Raw genomic sequence first — 27,751 nt, 5'->3', positions numbered from 1 at the left:
TATTAATAATATTAATAATAATGGCCTTCCTCTCCATCCAGTCTTATTCCTCCAAGCCACCTGGTACACTTGCTACAGGAGACAGAGCAAGTTTTAGTACTCCATTCATACTGTAGTCATCTTACTTTGGTTCTGTTCTCATGCTTTCTTTCCTACTTGGGGCATCTTTTTTCTTTCTTCTCATATGTAACCCCTTGTTTGAAATCTACCATCACCTCTTGCCCACAGTGTCCAAACAACATCCTAACAGGTCTCCCTATTTCTGGTCTTTGTCCCATGATTATCTTTTACAGAGCAGTGAAAGTGATTCTGCTAAAATGTAATGATGCTTAATAATTCCCTCCTTAAAAATCTTTCAGTGGCTTCCATTTAAAATAAATGTAAATCAAAATCTATTAACAGAGTACATGTGGCTCTTTATGATCTTGGCAGCTTCAGGATTTGAATGCAGGCAGCCTTACTTCAGAACCCTAGGGTTTTGCAAATGTTTAAACAGAGGAAAGATACAGGAGTAAGCATCTACATACAGCACATAATAATTTGGGCATGTTGAACTAAAAAAATACTCCACCATAACATCACAACCATATTTACATAGTAGGCAATGGTTTCTTTTGAGGAAAACAGGTTCTATCACTTTAAAATAATGTCACCAGGACCAAGGCCTCCCTGATGGAGCAAGGGGTTAAGCACTGCACTATGAAGCAATCTGCAGCCTTGGCAGCAAGAGTTCGATCCCCGGCCGGCCAAGGAGAAACCCATATGGCAAAGCAGACCTCTCCTGTTTCACCCGCTGCTCCCCTCAGCAGTGTATTTTGGTCCGTCTGCCTGTTGTGTTCCCCATTCTGTCTCTGGTGGATCCTCTCACCCCCAGCATCTCTGGCCTGTACCCCAGCTCTTGTATGCATAAATAAATAAATATTAAAAAAAAAATAATGTCATCAATTTGATTTTTTTCGTTGGCACTAAAACCTTAAGTGTGTTTGTTTTTAAAGATATAAATGAAATATAATCTAAATGCATGCTTTTGCATATTTACTAAATATAAATATTATTTGAACAAAAAAATTAGTGTCTGCTCTTCCTAAGATACCATGAAGAAAAGACTGGAGAAATGTCTGCAATGCATACATCTGAAAAAGGTCTTATAATCACTATCTATAAAGAATTCTTGCAAATCAATAAAAAGAAGAGAGATGATCCTATTAAAAATTGGGGAAAGACCTGCACAGTTCCTTCACAAAAGAGATACATAATAGAAAATAAGCACATGAAAATGTGTGCCCAACATAATTAGTCACAGTAAAATACCAATTAAAACCATAATGAGATACCACTACAGAGCCATTAAAATGGCGAAAAGCTTGCCAAGTATTGGCAAGTATATAAAGCAACTGGAATTCTCAAATATTATTGGTCATAATGCAAAATGTAAAACTACTCTGGTAAATGTTCAGCACTTTTTTATCCACCTACCACATGACCCAGCAATTCCACTCCTAGCTCCTCACCCAAGAGAAAAAAATATATTCATCCACACAACAACTTGTGCAGAATGTTCACAGCAGCTTCACTTACAATAGCTTAAAACTGGAAACACGGGCCTCCCCGGTGGCACAGCGGTTGAGCGCTAGGTTGCGAAGCTGCCCGCAGCCTCTGCAGCACCGGTTTGATCCCTGGCCGCCGGGCGAGGGTCCCGCATGGTGCATAGACCTCTCCTGCCGCCTGCTGCTCCCCTCACCAGTGTACTTCATCAGTCTGACTGTTCTGCTTTCCGCTCTGGCTCTGGTGAATTCTCTCACCCTCCCACCCTTCTGACTGTACCCAGTGCTTGTATAAATAAATAAATAAATCTTTAAAAAAAAAAGAAAACCACAAAACTGAAAACACTGAGTGTCTATCAACAGGTAAATTTATTAACAAATTGTATGATATTCATATAAAGTAATATTACATGGCAATAAAAAGTAGTGAATTATTGATATATTCACAGTATAAATGAATTTCAAAACCATGCTATGCTATGATTCCATTTACATGTAACTCTAGAAAAGACAAATCTAATCTCTAGTAACAGAAGGAATATCAGTGGTTGCCTGGGATGGGGTGTGGAATGGGAGATGATCTGGGCACAAAGTAACTTCCTTTTTTTAAAGATTTATTTATTTATGCATACAAAAACTGGGGTATAGGCCAGAGGTGAGGAGGGGTGAGAGGATTCACCAGAGACAGGACAGTGGAGAGCAGAACAGGTGGATTGACTGAAATACACTGCTGAGGGGAGCAGTGGGCGAGACAGGAGAGGTCTGCTGCGCCATGAGGGTTAGCTGCCTGGCTAGGGATCAAACTTGTGCTGCAGTGGCTGCGGACAGCTTCATAGTGCTGCGACTTAACCCCTTGAGGCCCCATAAAGTAACATTTTTGGGTGAGGAAAAGATTCTGTATTTTGACTATAGTGATGGCTATGTGGATTTATACCAGACCTCATAGAAATGTCCACTTAAAATGGGATCATTCTATTGTATGTAAATTATACCTCAGTAATGCTGATTTCACAGAAAGCAAAATGCAGGGTAATAGCATGTAACAGTATGTAATAATATAAATGTAGCAGTATGTGAAGATTCTGTTTTTTGCACAGAGGGGGAAAAAACATGTATGTTTGCATAAGTCTGTATAGGAGCACAGGAAAAAGCGTGAAGGAATATATACCAAATGATTATCACTGCTCACTGCTGGCAAGTGAGGAGAGTAAATAGAATTAATATTTGGGAAAGACTGTTTGTCCTTATATGTGTCTGTATTGCTAGGCTGTGGCAATAGCCTACACTACTTTTGGTAGTACAGCAGTTATTGTGCAGATTAAGCTGTCAACACACCATCCCTGAACACAATACTATTTCTCTCTTCAAGATTTAGATGCTATTTCTTCCCTTGAATCTTGATTTTGTGACTTTGCAAAGACAATAAGTCCTCACTTAAAGCCATTAATAACTTCTTGGAAACTGTGACGTGAAACAAAATAACAAAAATGATATCCTTGAATAATGTCATTTCTTTCAGTGTTGGCTGGGATTCCTTTTTTTTTTTTTTTTAAGATATATTTATTTATTTATACAAGCACTGGGTACAGTCAGAAGCGTGGGAGGGCGAGAGAATTCACCAGAGCCAGAGTGGGGAACAGAACAGGCAGATGGACCGAAGTACACTGCTGAGGGGAGCGGCGGGTGCGGCAGAAGAGGTCTGCGTGCCATGTGGGACCCTCACCGGCGGCCGAGGATCGAACTGGTGCTGCAGAGGCTGGGGGCAGTTTCACAGCCCAGCGCTCAACCGCTGCACCACCAGGGAGGCCCTGGGATTCCTTCTTTCCCTCATCAACGCTGTAGTGAAATGACACTTAGCAAAGTGATGCTACTCCAGAAACTTTTGGGACCTGAAGTCATGCTAAGCCAGTAGGTTTAACTCTTAACAGGCCATGCCATTTCTCCTTTTGTTTGGGAAACATTCACCATCCAGAACAGAGGTTTGGTCTAAACTACCGTATGATGAATACCCACACTCAGGGACAGTGAGAAGCCACACAGAGGGGCATTGAGGCACTGCAGTCAAGATCCCTACAGAATGTAACTACCCAGGTGACCCCAGCCAACATATGCCACAAATAGCTGAAGAACCACTAGCTGAGCCCAGACAACACCACACAAAGCAGAGATGAGCTGCCCCTTCCAAACTTTACCCATATTGCAGAATTCTGGACAAATAAATGGTTGTTATTTTAAGCCACTAAGTTATGGGGATGTTTTTACAGTGAAGTGAACCAAGAAAAAGCCCTCAAAGAAAAAAAAAATGCATTACTAATTAAAAGTCAAAATGTTTCTGGAGGACCTCCCTGGTGGCGCAAAGGGTTAAGCACCACACTATGAAGCAATTTGCAGCCTCTGCAGCACGAGTTCGATCCCGGCTGGCCAGGGAGTAACCCACACGGCGCAGACCTCTCCTGACTCGCGTGCTGCTCCCCTCAGCAGTGTATTTCAGTCAGTCTGCCCATTCTGTTCCCCACTCTGTCTCTGGTGAATCCTCTCACCCCCCTCCCCCGCACCTCTGGCCTGTACCCCAGCTCTTGTATGCATAAATAAATAAATCTTAAAAAAAATGTTTATGGAAACTACCTAATTAGAATGCCCTTGAGATAACTGATTATAACGTTGCATCTTTAAGGAAATATTATGAAATAAGAACTTCTAAAGGTGATTTATTTTGACATTTCTTGGCTGATCTTTTAAGTTACTTAATAGAAAAATGTAATAATATTGCAGCAGCCTTAAAACTCCCCCCTCCTTCCCACATTGCAATTAAGACATATGACAAAATAGCACAGAGGACTTTCTTAGTCCAGTCACACTGGAAAATGAAACTTCGAGAGATAGTTTTCTCTATTTGACAGTTAGCATATAAACAATTTAATATATAAACAACCTTTGAGACAGTGATTCTATTTTGGCAAATACCAATCTAATGGAAATAAACGTCCCAGTACTTTAGCATGTACATATATATGTGAAGGACATATATATACACACATATATAAAATTCTATTTCTTTTTTTTTTAAAAGATTTATGTATTTATGCATACAAGCCAGAGGTGTGGGGGAGGGGGTAAGAGGATTCACCAGAAACAGAGTGGGGAACAGAACAGGCAGACTGACTAAAATACATTGATGAGGGGAGCAGTGGGCGAGGCAGGAGAGGTCTGCTGTGCCATGTGGGTTTCTCCCTGGCCAGCTGGGGATCGAACTCGTGCTGCAGAGGTTGCGGATTGCTGCATAGTGCAGTGCTTAATCCCTTGCACCACCAGGGAGGCCCATAAAATATTATTTCTGTTGGCACATATTTATGAGAATTTATGCTACAGTGATGCAAGTCACAAGGAAAAAAATAGAAAAATGTGAAGTTTCATCTACAGAGAAATGGTTGAAAAAATGGTGCAAAGTGAGGTACATCTCTACTCTAAAATGTCATGCAGCTGTTTAAAACTCTTGCCCTCATCAGAATTTCCAGTCATTCCAATAGGAAATCATGGGTGCCTGCTCAACAAATCCAATCATTCTCTTTTTTTCTTTTTGTTTCTTTTTTGCAGCACTGGCTAAAAGAAGGTGGTTGTCAGAGTAGAATTTGGGGCTGAATTTGCTCCTCTCTGGGCAGATGACAGTTTTTCTAAAGCCAGATTATGGGCTTCCTCCTGAAGTCGATGGGATCACAAGTTGTCAATCACTTGAGCTCTGAGGGGGCAAAGCGATTGCTAAACTAAAACATAAAAATTAATTACGTGATATGAAAAAGTTGACAAAGCACATTAGGGTGTTCTGCAGGTATTAAGAGTTAGCAATGCATGCAAAAGCCCAGGAGGCACCCACCCTTTCTTGGAATATAGAACATCTAGAAGTATAGGGTGCTTCGCCTCAGCATTGCCAGCTGCTTCGCCTCATTCTCCTTGCCATGGTGTAGGAAACAGAGATTTTCGTCTCTCCCCTCAATCCTCATTCAAAATATTAATTCCTGATATTTCCCACAGTGTTCACTGAAGGTAAACCCTTCAAATGCAACAATAAGAACATGGCTTTCTATTTCTGTTCCCATTTTTAGAAGTTACTGACCTAGAGTAAATTAGAACTTGTTTGAGCGTGCCCATTCGAAGTCTACATCTGCCTCTAAGATAATTACGTGCTGTTCTTTATATATTCTGATGACACTACCAGGTCTGAGTTGCTCTTCTAGAGCAGCTATGGGTTTGCACTGAGTCATGCATCCGCCCTTCCATCCATCAGGCCCTCCCTCCCCTTTCTTCCTTCATGCACCTACCCAGACACTCACATTCCTGGCAGCTTCCTCTATTCACTCTAGAAACAAAGGCACACATTTTAGAGAGGGCTGGTCAGGATTACAAATTTGGTCAGAAGTCATGCAATAACTTTCCTTTGTGAAATATGAGCAGCTTCATCCACTGTGGACAGAAGTGCACAGATCTGGAGGGCAACTTAGCACTAATTATCGAGCATTAAAAGCATACATACGCTTTGATTACACTTAGTAATCATTAAGTAAATTACATCTTCTTAGTAATTTGCCGTGTAGGAACCAACCCTAAGGAAAGAATCAAAGACTCACCAAAGGGATTTAAGCATAAGCATAATCAATAGCACACTTCTTATGTTCCTCATAAAGAAAGGAACTGGAAACAACCTAATTAAGCAATATTATCTTTCTAGATGATAATTAAGTTACAATAAATTCAGTTTATTGGATTACAACATGACCAATAAATATATTTTCAATAAATATTTAATGACATGGGAAGTGCTTATAAATAATGTTAAATTAAAAAAAGCAATATACAAATAGTGTAATTACAATTCTGAAAAAGAAAAAGAAGCTAGAAGGAAACACCCAAATGTAAACAAAGAGTAGTTATTTCTGAATGGTGAGACTATCAATGATTACTTTCTTTTTTTAGATTTTTTATTATTTTCTAAATTGTTCAAAACAACCATGTGTTGCTTATACAAGTGGGAGGAGGAAGGTCTTTAAATAGATTTTAAATTGACAAAAGAAAGAGAGGAGGAGGAGGAAGAAGAAAAGAGTTACTCAGTCATGGCTTCACCCTTCAGTTCTAGCCAGATTGGTATTTCTAACTTAGGTTAATAGAAACATTTGTTGAATTGTACTAATGTTAACCCAGGCAGACTTGGCAAGAAGCATTTCATTTGATCATCTGAAGTCTGCTCACAATTTCTCCTTTTACAATATGTAAACACTAATCCTTGTGTTTTTTTTTTTTTAAGTTATATTTATTTATGAGTACAAGAGCTGGGGTACAGGCCAGAGGTGCCAGGGGGGTAAAAGGATTCACCAGAGACAGAGTGGGGGAACAGAACAGGCAGATTGACCGAAGTACACTGCTGAGGGGATTAGCGGGCGAGGTAGGAGAGGTCTGCTGCGCCATGTGGGTTGCTCCCTGGCCGGCCGGGGATCGTACCTGCGTTGCAGTGGCTGCGTATTGCTTCATAGCTTGCATCTTAACCCCTTGGACCACCAGGGAGGCCCTAAATGCTAATCTTTGACTGTTGTTTGTTGCTGCTGAAATCCATGAATGCTAAATTCCCAGACTGGCAGTCAAGGATTTTCACACCCAAACTACCTTGTCGTTTTAATTTAGGCCTATACTATGAGGTGACCATCTCTGAAAACTCATAGAAAAACTATTTTTCAAAAACTGACCTTCTGTGCTGCAATAATGAGGAGGAATGAATGTCGCCCTCTTGCACAAAGTCAGATTCAAGAGTAGGGTCTTGAGAAGAAAAAGCACAGACAAAACCACTTCTCTGTGCTCCCATAATAGCCCTGCACAGCTCCATCATCTCCACTGAGGGGATGATTTGTGTAGGAGGCAATTTTCTTACTCAACTGCAGACTGGCATTTTCATGTTCTTCTTTCCCGTTGCAGGCACAGAACAGTTAATGACTCAAAAAAAGCTCTTAAGCTGAACTACATTGGTGCCCTTCACCTCCAACATTAAGAAAAATAATAAGTATATTCAAGATAAAAAAAAAAAAAGAACTCTGAATATCAAGAAGAGGTATCAAATGACCCAGAAATTTCTATGACCTAGGAGCTTGACAAAAGCAGAAGATTCAATTAGAATTTGGAGAATGTTGTGTATTCCTATAGACAAAGGTGGAAAGTGTTTTTCCATGAAAGATTTCTGATCTGAGCTTGGGATTCAAATGAGAGCCATGTACAAATATAAAGCAATTTCATTTATTTTTCTCTTTTTCCTTAGAATGAGAAATAAATAGCTAAGGACAAAAAGTATTCCCTAAGTACAAGGAATTATTTTAAAATATACTTTCATTCCTGTTATCATCTTCTAAAGGTAAGCACAGGCTAACACAGACACTCTTTCCTATTTAGCAAAAAGGTTGGTATAATATAGTTAAGATGAGCCATGTGCAGAAGCTCTCCCAAACAAAAGGATTTATCAATGTATTAGAGAAAGGAATGAATGCTTTTTCAAACTCTTCCAGTGAGATAGCAATCTAAAATGTAACTGAGATGTGAGACAGGCTAGAACTCACAAGGCCTCCAGCATGACTGACTATACAAACTGATGGGTGTGTAACCCCAGGGCTGCCATTCAGACAGTGATGCCTCTTGGGGTTTATGTACAGCTGTGACCAGCATGCAAGAGTATATGCAGTCCTGGATTTAACAAATATCTCAGGGATGTTACAAAGCAGTCACAGAATGGCTCACATGAGCCCCAGCACAATGTCTCAACAGCAGCAATGTTGACATTTTGAGCCTGATAAGTCTCTGTGATGAGGGGCTGTCCTGTGCACCGTAGGAGCTTAAGCAGTACCCTGGCCTCTGCCCACTACATGCCAGTAACATCTCTATAAACACCTCCTCCATCTTGCCTTATAACAATTAAAAGTGTCAAGACATTGCCAATGTTCCCTAGAGGACTAAATCCTCCCATCGCACCCATTTTTGGAATTACTGGTCTAGAGGAACAAAGAAGACAGGGTGGTGCTCGTCCAGTTCTGTTGAAGAGAGAAGATTTTGTAACTGGCACTTGTGAGAAAGGGGTGTAGTCTACATTAGATGAGGACTAATTCTCCAGGCAATTGCAGAAGGAAATAACCCCACAGATGTATTCAATCCCTTTGCTTTAATTCATTGCTTGTCAAATAATGTCCCAATTACAAATCCAATACCGTGAGCACAATAATTTAATGTTAAATTTTAAAAGAAGTTTTAAAAAATGCAATGACATGTAACAGTCCACAGGTTATTGTCAAGAACCACATTGGGCCATATTATAAGAAACAGATGGAGAAACATTTGGAGTGATTGGTAATTTAGCAGTGTGTTAAGATTAAATTTTTAAAAGTATAATAAAAATCTAAATAGTTCCTTAAATAAAAGAAACTAAACCAACATCCTTCCACAATATTTTCTACATTGAAGAATTGAAATTGAAACATATAGATTTATACCTACATAAATCATGGTTTGAGGAAGCCTTTCTCTATGAGTGATACTGTAAAGACAGATTTGCCTACAACCAAAATGAAACGTAAAATATGAACAAAACTAAAATGTAAACAAAAAACTGAAGAAACTACTTACAACAGAAAAGTCAGCGGCTCAAGATCTTTAAATATAGAAAGCTTTTATAAATCAAATAACAAAATCAATACCCTGTAGAAAAATGGTGAAAGAAAAGGAATAGACGGTTCACACACGGACACACATGTACACATACCCTCTTCAACATCCACAAAAGCCTAGTTGATAAATATATAAAAAATACTTAATTTGGGGTCTCCCTGGTGGTGCAAGGGATTAAGCACTGCACTGTGAAGCAATATACAGCCTCTGCAGCACAAGTTCGATCCCTGGTCGGCCAGGGAGCAACCCACATGGCGCAGCAGACCTCTCCTGTCTTGCCCGCTGCTCCCCTCAGCAGTGTATTTCAGTCAGTCTGCCTGTTCTGTTTCCCACTCTGTCTCTAGTGAATCCTCTTACCCCTCGCATCTCCCCCAGCTCTTGTATGCATAAATAAATAAATCTTAAAAAAATATATTTAATTTGATCAAGTGAATATATGGAAATAAAACCAAGAGCATTTCTTTATATATTTGTTTGATAAAAAAGAAGACAGAAAATACAGCATTGATGAAGACACTAACAAATTTCTCAACATTGAGATATAAACTAGCACAACCGCCTTGGAAGATAATTTAGCAATAAATACCTTTAAAACATGCACATGCTTTTAAACAAACTCAAAGAGTTTTTCTAAGAAATTAACATAGAGCTATACAAAATTCATTTAGAAAAGGATTCATCTTAATGTAATTCATGATAGCGAAAAAATTAGAACCCATAAATTGCTCTATTTAAATGCTGTATTATCATGTAATCATGAAAAAATTATAGAGAATGTGGGAAATGTTCATGTTAATGAAAGGGGAAAGATGCTAAATGACAGGGAAAAATGTTCAGGATACAAATAGTAAATTGGAGAAGAAGCTGGATCTGAAGTTAGAGAGTCTGGGTTCAAATTCTGGATCCACCATTTATTAGCTGTGTGACATTAGGTAAATTGGTAACCCTCTCTGTATCTCAGTTTCCTCAAATGTAAAATGTAAAAAGCTGCAACTGCTATGATATAATAGATGCAGATAACAACCATCTATGGTTACTTAAAATTATTAGGAGGAAGGTTGGTGGTGAAATTTATTTATTTATTTATTTATTTTTAAAAGGTTTATTTATTTATTTATTTATACAAGCACTGGGTACAGTCAGAAGCGCGGGAGGGTGAGAGAATTCACCAGAGCCAGAGCGGGGAGCAGAGCAGGCAGAAGGACCGAAGTACACTGCTGAGGGGAGCAGCGGGCAGCAGGAGAGGTCTGCGCGCCATGTGGGACCCTCCTCTGGTGGCCGGGGAGCAGCCGGGGATCGAACCGGCGCTGCAGAGGCTGTGGGCAGCTTCGCAACCCAGCGCTCAACCACTGCGCCACCGGGGAGGCCCTGGTGGTGAAATTTATAACCGCAAACATGCTAATCAATCTCAACATCACTCAAAGGAGATAATCAGACATTTTGTGCTTCCAGCTATGAGGCAACAGGAAGTGCATGAGGTATTCTTATGTCCCCAAATTCACCTGAATCTGCCCAAGTGTCCAGATTTATATGTCAGCATACTGAAAATATGGGAATTTAATTCCATTAGGGTGAGATTCAAGAACAAATATAAATTATGTTAAAGCTGTCTGTGTGCAGTAGACTTTCCTTCTCAGCTCTGCCAACCCAAATGGCACACAAATAGAAGCCAGAGGTCGCACTTCATCCTGTGAGAGTCTAGCATTCACACCTACTGTGAGAGAATGATTTCTTATCATGGTATACTTGCCTGGTGGGTGTCAGACCCATATTTAGGACTAGTGCAAATAAGGTCTTTCTTCAATGAATGGAAAAAAACTTCAATTTTACTCTCATGATATTCCCCTTTCCCTGACAGGAAAATACAAGTGGTTGGAGACATAAATTCTGTCTTCTCTAGTCAGAAGGGTCACCCAAAAATTAGAAAACTTAAGGGCTCTGTCTGTAAAAATGATGGATGACTATGTGGAATCTGATTTGAAATGCTGGTGAAGGAGGGATTCGATGTGACCTCTTGATACAAGTGGCAAAAAGCTAATTTGTTTTCCAAAATCCCTACTGGATAAAGAGTAAAATCTACCAGTTTTACTATAGCTCACAGACAAATCAGCCAACTGAAGTTGAGATCACTTCTCTTTCTGCATAGGTAACATGCTAGCAAATACATGCTAAAGTATCAAGAAGTCAAGGACAAACATATCAGCACCAGAGAAGATGCTGACCTAGCTGAGAAAAGGAAAGAAGTCTAGTTCGATGTATGGCATTGTTTGCAAAACAAAATACTAACCACTGACACTATTATTTCATAACACAATCCAAGACAGGACATGTGTAGTGAGAATACAATTCTAAACCATAACTTAGTTCTCAAAATTCAACATGGCGGCTGATTCAATGGCTACAGTACACCATTGGCCTACACCTGGACGCTGGTTTGTCTTAGGTTAAGGCTTCAACTTACATGCAGTGTAGTAGTCAATAGTTTAGTTGTGGGAATGTAGGTTCAAGAAACTAATCTCTTCTCAATTCTATGTAATATAGCCCAATAAAAAAAATCATCAAAAGTGTATTTACTGGCTTAAGGTGAAACACATTATTTTCTCTTAATTTAGCCCATTTTTTCCTTTGTCCTTGCTCCTCAGGGTCCCAACTCCTAGCTCTCAATAAATAGTAAATAAAATATTTTTCTGAAAAGCAATCTTTCGGGTCTCCCCTGGTGGCGCAGCGGTTGAGCGCTGAGCTGCGAAGCTCCCCGCAGCCTCTGCAGCGCAGGTTGGATCACCAGCCACTGGCAAGGGTCCCACATGGCGTGACAGACCTCTCCTGCCACTCCCACTGCTCCCCTCAGCAGCGTATTTTGTCATTTTGCCTGTTCTGCTTCCCGCTCTGGCTCTGGTGAATTCTCTCACCCTCCCGTGCTTCTGACTGTACCCAGTGCTTGCATAAATAAATAAATCCTTTTTTAAAAAAATTTAAAAAAATAAAAGCAATCTTTCTTGGGCCTCCCACGTGGTGCAGGCGGTTGAGCGCAGTGCTGTGAAGCTGTCTGCAGCCTCTGCAGTGCTGGTTCAATCCCCACCGGCCTCGGAGAAACCCACATGGCACGGCAGACCTCTCCTGTCTCGCCCACTGCTCCCCGTAGCAGTGTATTTCATCAGTCTGCCTGTTCTGTTCCCCACTCTGTTTCTGGTGAATCCTCTCACTCTCCCACACATCGGGCCTGTACCCCAGTTCTTGTATAAATAAAATAAATCTTAAAAAAAAAAAAAGCAATCTTTCTTCATTACTTAGAAAATATTAAAATTTACTGAGTCCTTATTGTTTGCCAAACACCACTCTACATATTAGGTTATTTAATCCTTACAACAGTCCTCTGAGGTAAGTGCTATTAATACCTTCACCCTCCATTGAGGACATTGAGGCACCAAGAGAGTAAGAATATTTCCATGATCACAAAGTCAATAAACAGCAGTTGGGGACTTGAAGACAGGCAGTGTGTCTCTAGAGCCCACACTATTACCTGCTACTCTCAACTTGCGTAACTTAGAACAACTTCTTTTGAATTAGTAGGTTTGATTCAGCACCACTATTTGCCAGCAGAATGATTCTTGGACAAATTGCTGAGGGTCCCTTCACAAGTTTCCTCATCTATAAAATGCACCTCTTTTGGCAATTGTCTTTGAAATGTTTTTTTTTATTTTTTATTTTTTTAAGATTTATTTATTTATTTATTTATTTATACAAGAACTGGGTACAGTCAGAAGCACGGGAGGGTGAGAGAATTCACCAGAGCCAGAGCGGGGAGCAGAGCAGGCAGAAGGACCGAAGCACACCGCTGAGGGGAGCAGCGGGCGGCAGGAGAGGTCTGCGCGCCAAGTGGGACCCTCCTCCGGTGGTCGGGGAGCAGCTGGGGATCGAACCGGCGCTGCAAGAGGCCGCGGGCGCTGCAAGAGGCGGCGGGCAGCTTCGCAACCCAGCGCTCAACCGCTGCGCCACTGGGGAGGCCCGGCAATTGTCTTTGGATGTCCCGAATCCAGGTTCATCTGACATCAGCTGAATCTCCCAACTGCCCAAGTTTGACTCCATTGAGACCAAAGTCATATACCTGAAGTGCCATGTCTCTACCTTGGTCCCTGAAATTGGTATTTGGGTTTATCCCCCAAAGGTGATGACTTGGCCAAGGCAACTGGTGATGGAAGGGTGTGACGATTACAGTGGAATAGAGCATTTGGAACAGACAGGCTCTGCGTCATTGTCAAAACCCTCAAGGAGCCACCAAGAGACAGACAGAAGCAGCAAAACATTAAGCACAGAGGAAAGATCACTTTTGATGAGACGGTCGACATTGCCTGAGGTACTGCACCGATCTTTAGCTAAAGAACTTTCTGGTCCTGCTAAAGAGATTTTGGGACTGCTCAGTCTGTGCGCTACAATTTTGATGGCAGCCACCTTCATGACATAAGCAGTGGCATGGTGGAGTGCTAAGCCAGATAAGAGCTACAGAGGAAAATGTTTCAATAAAGGGTCATTTGACAAATAAACCAAAATAAACCAAGCCAAACCAAACAAACCAAAATAAACCAAAAATGGGCCTCTTCCAGGCAACAAGAGTTAGGTCCTTCTTTCCTTGTCTGACATTCCTCTTCTACTGATGCTTGCTGATGCTCAGCAAGTGTGACACTTCCCATTCCATCCCCAATCCCATTTTCAGTGAAACCTGGGCCCCAACGCAACTCAGGGAAGGAGACTAAGCAGCTGTCGGAAAAAGGACACTCTTGCCATCAGTCTCTTAGTGGGCATCTGCATATCTGCTAAGTCCTTGAACAGAGTATGTTATTCATCTTATCCCCTAAACGGTACTCACGTGGTCAGCATAAAGATACCAGACTTTGGTTCAAAAGCCATCCTGCTCCCCCACCCACCCTGCTCCAGATGGACGAACCAGGAAAACTTACCCAATGCTCTGACAATTCTCATCAGGACTTCCCCCATTTTCATTCTGGTCTCTGCTGTGTGCTGGTCTTTACCGCTGTCATACTGAGCCAACAGGCCAAGCAAGATTTTCTCAGGGTAGGCATCTGAGAGTAGGGCAACTCCTGGGGTTGAAAATAAAAAAGAAAGAATTTACTACTGTTTAGGACTGAAAGGCAAATAACCCTAGACAGGTTGTGATGGGATAACACGTCCATCATAATTCAAACAGCAAGAGACCGTAGTTCTACCAGTCTTTATTTGGAGAGACAACATACTAAGTGGAAAGAACATGGGGCCAAGGATGAAGACTAATCTCAGCCTTATATGATCTCTAAGGTCACTTCTGGCACTGATATTCTATGATTGTGGATTTCAGACTCTGGCTAGACGATTACGTAGCACAGCAGGGGAGCACATGGTGAAGGACGAAGACTGGATTAAATGCCCTCTAGGGACCCCTTCTAAGGTCTGCATTGTGCCTGCCCATGTTTTTGCTGGAAGCCCAGCAGAGCTCCTGTCTTTGCTGCATTTCTCCACTCCAGTACATCTTCTCTCTATGACACTGTCAGTGATGAGAGCAATTTCCACAAGAAAACTGTATCCTTGAACTGAATCAAAGGGCTCAAGGATACAATCTTGTTAAAAATTTCAGAAATTAAGAAAAAAAAAGATGGGGAAGGTATACAAATGCTTCAGAAATTTATAATGATCTTTTTTCTGAGTTACTAATTTTCCTGTTTGAACTGACAAGCTTGTAAGCAAAGTTTATATACCACGTTCTGTGTTGTAGGTTGTGATTCCATTCTCTGATAAATTAGACGTATACAATGCTGGAGCACCTGCTGAGGGCTGCACCTGTCCACCTATCCACTTTCCTGCCCTCCCCACCCCTACATTTTCACTGTTTTGGGAAGTCTCTGCATGTGGTCCTGAGCTACATCTTCCTTTCTGTGCCTCCAATTTATACATGCAGAAGCTCTGCTCTTAAGGGAGTGTAAGGTTATGGCTGAAACGGAATTAAGCAGTTTCCCTGTTGGCAACTGTGACACTACATTTGTGTTAAGTTCTGTTAAGCAAAATGATGGCCAAGTTTTGGTGGTCCCAAGGTGGAGAAAGAGACATACAAGCATAGTAAAAAGGGTGGAAGAAATGGGTGAAAGAAATTGAAAGGTAAAAAGAAAAGAAAAAGAATTATGCCCCCCAAAAATTTATAAGAAAAGAAAAAATGAATGGTTTCCTAAGTGGGGAGAAAGAAAACAGCTTCCAAGTTCTACAAGAACCCCAAAGGAGGGCTTCCTTGGTAGTGCAAGGAGTTAAGACGCAGCACTATGAAGCATCCACAGCCACTGCAGCATGAGTTCAATCCATGGCCAGGGAGCTACCCACACGGCACAGCAGACCTCTCCTGCCTCGCCTGCTGCTCCCCTCAGCAGTGTATGTCAGTCATTCTGCCTGTTCTCTTCCCCATTCTGTCTCAGGTGAATCCTCTCACCCCCCACACTTCTGGCCTGTACCCCAGTTCTTTTATGCATAAATAAATAAATCTTTTAAAAAAAAAAACCCAAAAGAAAAAATAAATTGGTAGTTGGTGGCAGCAATTCTGACAGAGGGTATATTACTGATCTAGACAAGGTCTGGTACATATTATAGTAGGTCTGTTGTTATCAAAACTACTTTTGATAACAAAAGTGCCCAACTCAGAGATCTGCTGGATGTTTTCTTTTAGAAATACGATTTCATGTGTGTCTAGCTTTTCTGAAACATAGCTATTACTAACATCCCTCTTCCTTGTTTTTGTCTATTTTCCCTCATTAATCTTGAGTAAAGAACAGTTATTTACTTCCATCAACACATTTTGCCAGATACTTTAAAACCAAAGGAGCTCTTGCTTTTCTCTCTGCAGCAGACACTGGTTGTACATAGTTGCTACACTCTCTCTGGTAACCACATCCAGTGTTCCTTTGGGAAACATCCTTCCCACTCTTAGCCCTTGTGGTTTAAGTGGCGTTAACTACCTCCTTTCTTTCCCTCTGCTGCGTGTGAACTCAAATCCCAGGCTGGCCCGTGGGACTACTCCATCCATCCCATCTTCACCACAATGACTGGCTCAGACACAGGCAAGGGCATTCAATTCTGGAGCACATTTGGAGCTGCTGGCAAAGATAAGCTTTCTTTTTCCCCCTCCTAATGAAGTGATTAACTTGGAGCTGCCAGTGCCCACTAGTTGGAGAAAGTCCCCCCAAATCACACCAACACAGAGGATGTCAAGCCAAGTGAGGGAAGGAGAAGAGACTTCCTGTTACACTTTGAGTCTCTGGATCACCTCTACTTCTACCCACTAGACTCCTGGGTACATTTGCCTATAAAAATCTCCTCATACTTATGCCAGTTTGATATTCCTTTCCAACTGAAGAAATCCTAACATATCCTTCTTCAGATGAGAAAAACAAATTCAGATTGATTTTTTTACTTTTTCTTTCGGTAACGGCCAAACTCTTAATTCCACCAGGGAGCACTAAATGCTCCCAAGCTCACATTAAAAGGTTGCCAACAGCAAAGTACAGCTTCCTTGCTTCCCACAGTCCCACATTTGCAATTGTTTGTCTTCCTGCTGGCTGCTCCACAGATGGTTGCCAAGTGGCCTTCTGACTATGTGAATTTTACCTTCTAAGATACTGTTGCCTCCAAGGAGCTTATAAATCCCTAGAGAGAACAAGACCAGTTCCTGCCTTACTCTTACACCAAGCAGGGAAGAGAATCCTATATGAAGGCCAAGGCTGTATAACAGTGAAAGGGATGAGATGGTATGCGGTGTTTTTTGTTATTTATTTGGAAAGTTTTCCGACCTTTGACAACCGAGGAAGCATAGCCATAACCTCTACATGACACTGGGCCTCTCACACTTGATAATTTCTTTGTAATTTGAAAATGGGGTAATTTCCGGGCCAGCCCAGGCTTCAAGGAAATGTGACACAGCAAATGACACATCAATTCCTTTGGCAATGGAACCAAACGATTGTGTGAGAGATACCTGCTCCCACTCTGATCACAGGGAAGCGACTACGTATTTCAAGATATGAAGTAACAGAAGATACAGAGAAGGGAAAAGTGAACCCAAACCAGCAAGAGTTCATGAAATTTCGATGTGCATTTTGGAGGCAAAGCCTAAACTATAGGCAAATCAACTTCACTAAGAAAATACTTTTTTAGATCTAGTTTTGTTGATTTGTGATTCATTTTACAAAACTAGATAAATTCTGGAGGACAACTTCACGTGTTTCACTCTTCCTCCACCAAAACCCCATGCCATGACCCAGTCACATGACCCCCATCACCCCCTCTTCTAGGGCCACCATTGAGTCTAGAGTTATTTTCGTTGTTATTTATATTTCACAAATGAGTGCGATCATCCAGTAATTGTCTTTCACTTTCTGACTTATTTCATTTAGCATCATCACCTCAAGATCCATCCATATTGTCCTAAAAGGCTCCACTTTGCCTTTTGGAATGGCTGCATATGCCACAATTTCCTTCTCCAGTCGTCTGTCAATGGCATTTAGGTTGATTCTGTGTTTTAGCTATTGTGACTTATGCTGCTACAAACATAGGGGTCACACATCTTGAAAAAAATAGTCTTAAAAGTACTTTATAGAACAAAACAGAGTCAGTCAACTCTGTAAAATAACTGGCCTTTCCTCTCCCCAGGACTTTCATTACAAAGCTAGAAATGTATTAAGATCGAAACAGGATTCGCTTTAAGATGCTCCCTCATGCTGCTCAGTGACTGCAGGCCTGCAGCAGTCAGGTTCATCTCCCTTCACTCGGTGCTCTGGCATTATAGAAAAGACAGTTTAATTGTAAATATGCTTGCTGACTGGTCCTACGCCAGAAACTGGCTAAATCATTCCCCATTAAAACTAACCTGCCTCATTAACCTCAGACAGGTAACAACCCCCAAATACAGCAATGTCAACCTGGAAACCACCGAGCCCCTTAAACTTCTCAGGCATTTCTGCAAAAACACAAAATCCCATATATTGTATGCTTCCATTTATATGAACTGTCTCAAACAGGTAAATCTACAGAAAAAGTAGATTTAGTGGTCACCTAGGACTGTGGGAGTTGGGAAAACTGGAGAGGGACTGCTAATGGATATGGAGTTTCTTTTTGGAAAGACAAAAACATTTTCAAATTGATTTTGGTGATGGTTATACACACTGTGAATATAATAAAAACCACTGAATTGTATACTTTAAAAGGGTGAAGGCTATGGCATGTGAATTATATCTGAAAAAGTTATTAAGGGCCTCCCTGGTGGCGCAAGGGGTTAAGTTTCAGCACTTTGAAGCAATAGGCAATCACTGCAGCAGGAGTTCGACCCCTGGCCAGGGAGCTGACACATATGGCTCAGCAGACCTCTCCTGTCTTGCCCGGTGCTCCCCTCAGCAGTGTATTTCAACAGATCCGCCTGTTCTGCTTCCCACTCTCTCTGGTGAATACGCTCACTGCCCCCACCACCACCCTGCACCTCAGGCCTGTATCCAGTTCTTGTATGCACAAATAAATAAATATTTTAAAAAGTTACCAAGAAAACTACTGGAAAATATTTCATATCTACCCTTTTAGGTTTTTAGATTAGAAGATAAAAGCAAAGAGTAATAAAGCACATCTTACATGTAAAGGGAAAGTCACTGCCAAGAGCAAAGTATCAATTAACTGCCTTTTGATCCAAACTGTTTTGACTGCCCCTTAGGGTGAGGGCGGAACACGGGAAAGTGATTTGTTATCTGAATGGGGGGAGTGAGGAGGGAGGAAACCAAGTGTTTTACACATCTCATAGACTTTGTTTGCATTTGTAGGGAAATGTATCATGTTTAAAACCTAAATTCTGTGGTAAGCCAAAAATTATACTCTAGGAGGGCTTCCCTGGTGGCACAGCAGGTTGAGCACAGTGCTGTGAAGCTGTCCGCAGCCTTTGTAGCGAGGGTTCGATTCCCGGCCAGCCAGGGAGATACCCACATGGCACAGCAGTCCTCTCCTGCTGCGCCCGCTGCTCCCCTCAGCAGTGTGTTTCGGTCCATCTGCCTGTTCTGTTCCCCGCTCTGTCTCTGGTGAATCCTCTCACCCTCCCGCGTCTCTGGCCTATTCCCCAGTTCTTGTATAAAAACAAATAAATCTTTTAAAAAATAGTAATTTATCCTAATAGATGCACTAGCACAAGTAGAAAATTACTTATGTACAGAATCACCACTGCGCCACCAAGGGAGGCCCAATATTCAGATGCTTTTAATGAACTTTTGAAATAAATGCTAACATGTACTGTTAAATGAAACGCAAGGTGCAAAAGAAATGTGTATAGAATTCAACCATTTGTATACAAAGGGGAAATACATACTCATACTTCTGGCAGGACATGTAAGAAAATAATATTGGTTGTTTCTGGGGGGAGGGAACCTCGTGACTAAGGGAGAAGCTAGTGTTATTTTTTTTTTCATACCTTTTGAATTTGGACCTTTTTGAAATTTTGGAATATAGTATATTACCTATAAATATAAACAAATAAAATAAAAAAATTTAAAACTCTGTCATAAGGAACATGGTCTTTTAAAATATAACAGCCTCTTTTAGAGGTAAATGTAAAAAGAATTTGCAATTAAATGTGGCAGGAAGACCATAGACTAGATAATCTTTCTCCTAAAAGCCTACTAAAGTGACAGTTAAGGATTGAAAAAGATATAATCCCACAAACAAGGATAAAGAGAATGAGATAGCTGTCAAAGGTTGACAGCTGGGCAGAGAGAACAAAGATGGAATAAAATAACATCTTTGATAGAGATGTTAGATCATTTGGGAAAATTTAGCAATTACCTAGAAAACTAAGCAAATGTAGAAGAAAGAAAGAGAGAACTAGGTTCAACAATGAACAATATCTATCATAGTTAGCAGCAAACACAATCTAATGAGCTAGTCAAAACCTAAGAAAAGGAAATGATAAGAGAAGGGACATAGGTGCACATGAGTGTGTGTGTACATGCTAAATCTTCATACAGAGAATGGATAGATAATGGGCAGCATGGGTTCGATCCCCAGCCAGGGAGCTACGCACATGGTGCAGCAGACCTCTCCTACCTCTCCTGCTGCTCCCCTCAGCAGTGTATTTCAGTCACTCTGCCTGTTCTGTTCCCCACTCTGTCTCTGGTGAATCCTCTCACATACATACACACACACCCCCTGTACCTCTGGCCTGTACCCCAGCTCTTGTATGCATAAATAAATAAATCTTTTTTTAAAAAGTTTTTTAATCAAGAGATATGTATAAGCATTGTATTTAAAAATGGATAGTTAACTGCTAGGAGAAATTACTTACAGGGGTGGGGATGATGGTTATCTTTGGTGACTGGAATTGTGTGGGTTAAGAAACAGGATGGGGTAAGTTTTTAGAATCTTTTCAAACTATGTTCAAAAGCATTCATAAAAAAAAGTTCATTTTAAAAACTACAAAGAAGATAGAATGTATATTAATCTGTGGAGGAAGGTCTGTTTTGTAACAGTGATAATGAAAAGAAGAGGTCACATGTAAGAAAATTTTCCTTCTGATTTACAGCAAGATAACCAGCAATCTGTGATTATCCTCCCTTGCAGTGCTAAGACACACAGGTAAGAAAGGTAGGAGCTGAAGAGAAGGAAAATTCTACCCTTTAGCAGGGAACTTCAGTTGCTACTTTTGAGACTGCTCATTATGATGGAAACTAACAATAATTTTTAGCTCCAGGTATCCAGGAAGTTGCACAAACTAGGGAAGTTGGTTATTAAATCAAGGAAGTATGAGAATTCCACTGAATAGCTGGGCTGTCTTTGTAATTAAAGTAAATGAGAACGTCTAGCATACCAATTTGATGTTGTTTCTCAAAAGCTCTTAAATTGTGTTAAGTGCGTACAAGCCCCAACAAATTTATAAAGATTCAAGATGAGTTAGTATTACTCAGGCCTGAGGAAAAAATAGGGTTAGGCTAGTAAGTTGTGAGGGTAACAGTGAAAGATTTTTAAGAACCATACCTAGTATCTATCTCTAAATCAGGATCTAAATGACATACTCTAATAGTAAAATAAGCTAATCAATTATATCAATTGGCATTATCAATAATGCCAATCTATTAGCTAAAACTGCTTTCTGATTCCCATTTTGGGAGAGAAAAGGTAAAGGTGAGTGAATCATCTGTATTTACTGACAGTTAACAATATTTGATATTTGGATCAGGAAATATTACTAATAAGTAAAAATCTAATAGCTAAGACAATAAAAATTCCTAATATTTACGGTGAGTAGTTAATGGGTAAGGCAAGGTCCTTGGCACTTCACATGCATTCATCCATTTAAAGATCCCACAAGCCTTTGAAGTAGGTACTACAATTAGTCCTAATCTTAGTAGGGAAGAAGTCGAGGAACAGTGGGGTGAAAAATATGGCCCAAGATCACAGAAGAACCGCATGGCAGAGTGGAGTTGTAAAACCTGAACTCTGCTACACCACAGCCCACCTGGCAACAGTGCCTAAGGAATGAGAACTAATGAAACAGTATTGTACACCCTCCCCCCAAAGATGATAAACCTTACATTTCCAAGTATATGACATACTCAGCTTCACTTTAAAAAAATACTTTGGGGGCCTCCCTGGTGGCGCAGGGGTTATGGACAGCACTATCAAGCTATCACTAGCTACCGCAGCACAAGTTTGATCCCCGGCCATCCAGGGAGAAATCCACATGGCGCAGCAGACCTCTCATGCCTCGCCCACTGATCCCCTCAGCAGTGTATTTCTGTGGATGCGCCTGTTCTGCTCACCACTCTGTCTCTGGTGAATCCTCTCATCCCCTTGCACCTCTGGCCTATACCTCAGTTCTTGTATGCATAAATAAATAAATCTTTAAAAAAATTTACTTTTGGACTGCAAAGTCAGAGGAAGGAGAGGCACTCTGCACATTGTATCTCAGTTGAACAGGCAGGATCCTCCACTGGGTCTGATGGGACTTCAGAGGGACAGTTGGTGTCTTTATTTAGCATGTAGTAATGTTAATGAAATTCACAAATGACTCTCACTTGAGATGCTGTTGACATTAGTGATGACAGAGAAGTCATATAAAAGGAAAGCAAAAACTCAGATTTTAATGCGTTCCAGTTTTTAACCAGTGATTCTTAAACATGTCCACCTACAACACCTTTCTGGGTAACTGTAAGCCCCCTTCACTGCTCCCCAAATAAGTAAAACTCAAAACGGCAGCAAAAAGCTCGGAGTCCACCTTATCATGGTGTGCCTTGCAAATATCTCTGCATGACGGAGGGGAAGGAATAAGAGAACAGAGCTGAAAGAAACAGTCTCAAGAGTGCCACTGTGATCAAGGTTCTGCGGTATGTACAAAAATAAAATGAAGTGGCCCTAGTACTGAATGAAGATGTAAGTGAGGAAGGAAGGAAGGAAAAGAAAACAGCATTTACTGCTGCGTTGAAAGTGATCACTGTCCTGCATTCAGATAAACTTATTTTCATCTCATGATGGGTGAGAAAGAAGCAATATGTCATTTATTTAATTCTCTTTCAGCGGTTTTCAAAGAGTGAAAAAGCACATTAATATTCTCTTTATCCCAACAACAGAACATTCACTGGTAAAATGAAAAGAGGGGTTTCGGGTTTACCCAAAAAGCAGTAAATGGTTCTCTTTCCCCTGAATCTAGGTAAAGGAAATAAAATACCCTTTACAACTCTTCAGGATTCGGGTAGGTGGGCCTGTAGGAGGAGCACCACCTGAACTTCTGATTCATTTTTTCTAAGTTTTCTGTTGGTTCACCTCAAGCCTGTGCAAAGACAAGCTGCGAAATCAGCAAAACTGATGGATGTGTCAGGTGCTCACTAGTTTTGAGTAAGTCCAGGCTGCCCAGGGGAGTTGTTGCCTGGCCTGAAGCTCTAACAAGACAGGGCTGATTTTTTCATGTTATTCATTATCTTGAAGTTAGAAGACCTGCTCTAGACTTTGGGCACCACGCTGTGATACAGGCAAGACATCAACTCTTCTGAAATCTCATTTTTTTCCTGAGATCAGCCTAGCAGATGTTTGATGAGCTGATTAGGCAAGTCTCTGGGATAGGCGCTCCAGGCCAGGAGTGACTTAAGGAAAGTGATGGTTGTGAAATCAACAACCATGACGTGTGGGCCTTCACCTGTAGTTTCATGTGGAAACCAGTCAGAGTTATAAATTTCCCCTAAAAAGCTACTTGTCCCTCATAAACACATATACAAATGTGAACACTCTGCCTACAATTTGAGGGAGTGACCAGACCCTCTAGGGGTCCACGTAGCCCTCAGGTTAAAATCCTTGTGCTAAGTAGGGCACCTATAAATGGAGGGGGAAATTTTGCTTCCATATTCAAAAGAACTGAACTAAAAATTTTCCCTGATGACATAAGGTGTACTTGACCACCGTAAAAGACTGAGATGCTAGAAAAAAGTATACAGAAGAAATAAAATAAAAATCACCTGTGGGAGGTATGGAAAGACTGAGGAGTGAAGCCTAAGGGATATCTTTTTAGAAATATTCTAAAATTGATTGTGGTGACAGATGCATAACTGTGAATAATCTAAAAGCTATTGTATTATACACTTAAAAAAGACACATTGCAAGGCATGTGAATAATATCTGAATAAAACTTCCTAAAAAACCACCTGAAATTTTAAATCAACAGAAGCACTTTAGTGCTCTCATTCATACACTATTCTTTGAATAGATGTGTGCACACACACTCTCACATACAGTTTTTACTGTGGACAGCTTTGTTTTATTTTCATAGTTTCCTTTTTAATGTAAAGATTTATTTTTATTTATTTATGCATAAAAGATCTGGGGTACAGGCAAGAGGTGCAGAGGGTGAGAGAATTCACCAGAGACAGAGTGGGGAGCAGAACAGGCAGACTGACTGAAATACACTGCTGAGGGGAGCAGCGGGTGAGACAGGAGAGGTCTGCTGAGCCCTATGTGGGTTAGCTCCCTGGCCGATGAGCAAACTCAGGCTGCTGCAATGATAGCGCTGGGACAATCACTAGGCCACCAGGGAGGCATACTTTGCACTTGTATTTTGATTATGTTGCTTTTGACATAAATGAGTTTTAAACCTTTAAGATATCAAATCTATTATTATTATTATTATTTTTACTTTTCCATCTGGAGACTAAATATTACTTACCTCTCTGTCCTGAACTTTGTGTAATTTCTTCCTTGCTTTTTGATTCACTAATTTTCTTCAGCAGTGTCTACTACAAAAACCACCCACTACTGAGTGTTTTATTTTATTCTACTTTTTATTTTTAGACATTCTATGTACTTTTTTTTTTTTTTCAAATCTGCTAGATGAGTTTTACCATTCAGGAAGATATTTTGAGGCTTGTTTTATAATTATTTGAATAGAGTAAGCCTGGTTAGTTCATAATATTATGCAATAATTCCAATATCTCAAATTTTCTGGAACTTGTTTCCTTGTGCTTGGTTATTTTGGAACCATGTTGTAATTATTATACAAAAATACAAGTAATTATCATAGGGATGGGGAAAGGGAGAGTTATTAATGTTTACAGAGTAAGTTTATGGTGATAAAAAAATTTTAGAAGTAGGTAGCAGTGACACACATTATGAATAGAATCACTGAGTTGTACATTAAAAATCAGTAAAATAGCATATTTTATGTTGCATGTATCTTACAAACTATTTTTCATTATTAAAACAAATTTGAAATACAGTAAAAATATTAAAATTTTTATGGGGATTCACTGGAGTCTTGGGGAAGGTGCCTTCTTCCACAGGGGAAATGCTTTAGTTTCTGCAAGACTCCCACAGACACTAACAGTACAGAAATACTTAAAGCTCTAATTCCCTCCCTAAAAATTTTTGAATCTCTGCAGGAGGAAATCTGCTGAAAGAGAGGTCCATTCAGTGATTATAACACATTTTCTTTCCTTATCCCTTCTGATGAGTGCCTATTGAATGTTCCTTCCAGTCCCCAGAGCTGAAGTGAAGGACAATACTTTTACTTTTGATTCACCCAAAGGCATATTCCTAAACTTAATGTTGGAGGTCTTCTATTAGACCCCCACTTCAAGATGGTTTGGGCTTTCATTTCCACAGCTTGCCTTTCAAGGCCATAAAATTCAAAGCTTAATTTTAGCAAGGCCCTCAGGGTAAATGCAGGTTCTAATGGTTGGTCTACTTCTTAGGATTCCGGCTTCGTCTAAGATTTTGGTTTGGTAGAGCTCTACTTTCTCTTTAGCTCATTAATGCTTTTTAAATGTTCTAAATATGTGATCCTGCATAATAGTTGTTCTCAGCTAACCTATCACATCATTATTGAAAATGGAAGATAGAGCTGTATTCTCATCTAGATTTTGTCTAGTTTGAATTCAATAATTAATGTTTTCATTCACCAGATAAATATGGCATGTGTTGAGGTTTCTTTGTTATAGTAAGTTAGCATATCGAATTTTCTGTTATTAAATTCTGTCATTCTAAACAAGTATTTTCACTCCTGAGCGTTTCTTTACATTGCTGTCTCACTGAGCTTAACTTGAATTGAAGTTATTTGCACATCTTCACGTACAATTTTTGATCCACTGACCTAACTGATCCTCTCAGCAACGTGATAAGTGTTAGATGTAACAGCTTTTAATACATGCTGCTAAGACATCAGACATCTATGTGCTACTAGAGAATTGCTGTTGAGAGCAGAGAGGGTGGCTCCAAATACTGTCATTTTCTGTGTGTGTCCTTGGTATTAACAGCATCTGGATAGACATATCTGGATGAAATTTTGCTACCAATTTAACCATTTGTTTACTGCACTACAAGACAAGAAATAGCGAATACTGTTCAATTTTATCTAATTTGTATTCCCTGACTTAATAATTTTGCAAACTGAATCACTTTATGAACTAAATATAGAAAAGTTATTATTATGGTCTGGTTTCTAAGCAACCATTTCATTAAGAAAAGCTTCACTTAGGAAAAACATCTGTTTGTCAGTCAGCTTTCTACTCTCATCATATAATTTCAGAGTGAAGAAGCCAGGGTAGTACTATATCTGAGTAGTTCCTAGCTGTGAAAAGGGTGGGGGCACTATGACAGAGGGAGCCATCTATTTCAATTTCCTCAGCCCCTGAATCTTGATACAGTGAATCAGCTTTCCTAAATAGGTGCATGATAAAAAAAAAACAGTATCTTCTGATTATAAAAGCAATAAATGCTGATACTGGAAAATGTGGAAAATAAGCAAAAAGACACAAAGGAGAATATAAAAATCACTAGTTTTTGAGACCTTCATGTTAGATCTCAATGGATTCCCTGGTGGCGCAGAGGTTAAAGTCAGCACTATCAAGCTATTAGCAGCCACTGCAGCATGAGTTTGATCCCCAGCCTGGAAGCTAACCCACATGGTGAGGCAGACATCACCTGTCTTGCCCGCTGCTCCCCTCAGCAGAGTACTTCAGTAGATCTGCCTGTTCTGTTCCCCATTCTGTCTCTGGTGAATCCTCTCACCCACCCTGCCCTGTACCTCTGGCCTCCACCCCAGTTCTTGTATACATAAATAAAAATAAATCTTTTAAAAAATTATATATATATATATATATATATACACACACATATATATATATATGGCTAAATTCCTGGCCTAAAATAATTCCATATGGTTTTACCTTTTTCATGGACAAATACTACGATTTTTCAAATCCTTTTTTTTTCTAAAGCAGCAAAACATTCTTTTCACATGAAATCTTTAGAGTAGGCTCAATGAAAAGGAGAAAAGCAGAGCCCTCTGGTTAGAGTGGGGCTATATGGTTCTCCAAGACCACCCAAGTGAGCCCCTTCTTTACTACTCCTAAGCGTCCTGTAGGACACAGGTATTCATGCAGTCCTTGCTGTCTCCCTTACACAATGCCGCTGTTTTGCTATTTCCTCAGTCAGACCCATTCCCTCCATTCATTTCTAATATCCACCAGCTCTCAGTTTATGGTCACTTCCTCCTTCCCCTTTCTATCAGGTTAAAATGTCCCTAAGTCAGGCTCTGGCATCACTGTGCACCTTTCCTACAAAGCATCTGTCCAAGTCACATTTCACATTTATTTCTGTGATTATTTGATTAATATTTTTCCCCTGTCCCCCAGGCAATGTAAATAAACTCCATGAAGGCTGGGAATGACTAGTTATCCTCAACAATGTACCCAGCATATTGCCTGCCCATGCTAGCTGCCCATAGTAGGTGCTCAATAGAGAGTTGTTAAATAAATGAATAAACATCTTAAACCATTGAGAAAAAATATCAATAGCCAAAGATAATTTACAATTCTTTCTGTCTCCATCTAAAGGCAGATTACCAATAATGGGGAGCAAAGCTGTACATAAAGTACAAAAGAGCCTTCTCCTAAGAAAGAAAACCTTAGCACTCATGCCCTGGCAGGTGAACAGGAGAGATGTCCTAATTGGGTCTTTGGTAGCTCAGTTTCTGTGAGCCA

General features: G+C 40.3%; 1 protein-coding gene across 1 annotated transcript in view; it reads right to left on the bottom strand.

Moving 5' to 3' along the window:
• Positions 1-27,751, bottom strand: part of TANGO6 (transport and golgi organization 6 homolog) — a gene marked incomplete at its 3' end in the record, with an annotated part of 156,747 nt that overhangs the window by 62,212 nt on the left and 66,784 nt on the right. Inside the window, exon 15 of the mRNA XM_084257623.1 lies at positions 14,189-14,329. Coding sequence (XP_084113749.1) covers positions 14,189-14,329 — 141 coding nt within the window. The remainder of the gene's footprint in view (positions 1-14,188; positions 14,330-27,751) is intronic.

The sequence above is a fragment of the Talpa europaea genome (genome assembly GCF_964194135.1).
Source record: "Talpa europaea genome assembly, chromosome: 16".
Lineage (NCBI taxonomy): Eukaryota > Metazoa > Chordata > Mammalia > Eulipotyphla > Talpidae > Talpa > Talpa europaea.
Note: the sequence above shows the minus strand (reverse complement) of the source record. Positions and strands in the feature narration are given on the sequence as shown.